This window comes from Vigna radiata, chromosome 5, assembly GCF_000741045.1.
Source record: "Vigna radiata var. radiata cultivar VC1973A chromosome 5, Vradiata_ver6, whole genome shotgun sequence".
Classification (NCBI taxonomy): Eukaryota; Viridiplantae; Streptophyta; class Magnoliopsida; order Fabales; family Fabaceae; genus Vigna; species Vigna radiata.
In genome coordinates this window covers 11815389-11817369 of record NC_028355.1, presented here as the reverse complement: position 1 = coordinate 11817369, position 1981 = coordinate 11815389, and the positions used below count along the sequence as shown (strand labels likewise).

At 33.6% G+C, this 1981-nt stretch overlaps 1 protein-coding gene across 1 annotated transcript; it reads right to left on the bottom strand.

The window, feature by feature from the left end:
- Positions 1-602: 602 nt before the first annotated feature.
- LOC111241606 lies at positions 603-1225 on the bottom strand. The gene is made up of 2 exons (XM_022780283.1): positions 1166-1225; positions 603-1087 (listed from the first exon to the last, which is right to left on the bottom strand). Exons 1-2 carry the CDS (start codon positions 1178-1180, stop codon positions 674-676), a joined length of 429 nt encoding a protein of 142 aa, XP_022636004.1. The 5' UTR covers positions 1181-1225; the 3' UTR covers positions 603-673.
- Between the last annotated feature and the right edge of the window lie 756 nt (positions 1226-1981).

The window sequence follows — 1981 nt, the reverse complement described above, 5'->3', positions numbered from 1 at the left end:
AACGACTGTTCAACCAAATGTTAGTTGTTGACATATTCTTTGACTATCAATATTAATTACTTTTCTTATATGTTTGTATTCTGTGTTTTGTTACTGCACACAGGAAACCACAACATCCACTGTTTCACATATCCAAGAAGGCGTGGAATATTCAATACAAATGCATCAACCGTCCCAACTATCCCAAGTACCCTCAATGGGATTTATGTCCTTGTTATCTGCTGTTCATAACAATTTTGATGATACACAATGTTGATGTATGTGGTTATTTCATAATATTGGTCTGGTACTGCTGTATATTTTGATGTATTTAATGTACAAAACGCACAGAAAACACACGCCTGAAAACTTTGGGGAGTTCTTCAGCCAGTACTGGGTAGCAGTATTGAAGTTTTGGTACAAAATTCAATTTTTACAGTTCTAAAAAACAGCTTCACCCTTAATGGGTCTTCCCCACAAATAGGGGTAACAAAAGTGGCCATAATTGGACATTTGTTAACTACAACCAAGGATGAAAATTAAGCAACACTACCAATCAACAAATGGAATGAATATTACAATAACATAAGCATTTTCTAACAACCACTTTCTTTATTAACATAATCTCTGTTTCAAATACAAATATCCATAATTAAAGTAATACAATATGATGCACTAATTAAACAATCCATAATTAAAGTTTGGGACTGTATCCGGTGTACGGAGTTTTACAAACAACACTTTTGAACCGCTTTCGATGCATATAATGCTTCATAACAGTTTCATTGTTGTAATCATCTCCCTCACGTCCATAGTTGTTAATATTCTCATTTTGGTTACATGGGGTACTGTAACCACCATAATATTCTTCTTTCTCCTCAACCAACCCAATCTTCAATGCAGCCAATTCTTCTTCAAGTGCTTTAATTTCAGCTTCTTGTTCCTCTAGAACAGCATCTAAACCATCATCAACATCTTTCTTCTGTTTTTCATTGGTTGCTGACTTTGAATGTGCTTTCTTCCTTACTTCCTCTCCACCTGCATTAAATGATGCTTTCACAAATGGCTGCCTCATTTCTCTCATTGATGGACCATAGTCATCAAGCGTCTGCAAATTCATCAAAACCATCATTGTATAAATTAAATTATTAAATCAAATATGTTAATAAAACCACTTAATACATACCACACCCGTCTCCATAGCAGATTTTATGAAATTGTCACCTACATTGACATCAATCCAATGCAAAATTCTTGGATTTTTATGTACTAAATTATTAGAAGGAACAAAACGATCACAAAACCAAACCTGAAATACATTAGAATACACCATAATTACAATAAACTAAACGCTCAATAAAACATTGTACATTTATCAACTCAAACATTTCAAGGAATCAAACAATCAAAATAAAAGATTTACCTGCAACACGTACACACAACCTTCGACATACACAGTCCTTGTACCTTTTCCTTCATTCCAAGCTGTACAAGCTTTGCTAAAACTACGAAGTAGATATTGGTAAACTATACGACCCCAACAAAACCTACCCAAATCATTTATTTTATCAACTATTTCAAACAAAATTGGGAATATTGTTTTAGTACGATTGGATAACAATATCTCAGAAATTCCTACCAAAATGTATAACCTACAAACATCTAATGAAGCCAACTTCTTGTGTTTCTTCAACATAAAGTCATATATAACTTGCAAATCATATTTTCCGTTTGCTTTTGCAAAGTGCTTCCGTTTTCTCTTTCAAGTTAATCTGTTGGCCATCTAAACCCAACCCTAAACTTAAAGTAACATCTATTTCCTTTAATTCCACAAATTTTCCTCCAAAACAAAAACCACCCCTCTCATCATCCCACCTTTCTAATAAATCGCTCAGTATATTCCTACCAAGCTTAATTTCATCCTTTAGTTCTAAAAACCATTTAAATGGACTTTGTGAAATAATACCCTTCTGCTCCTCAGTCAAAATTCCATTCAAACCAC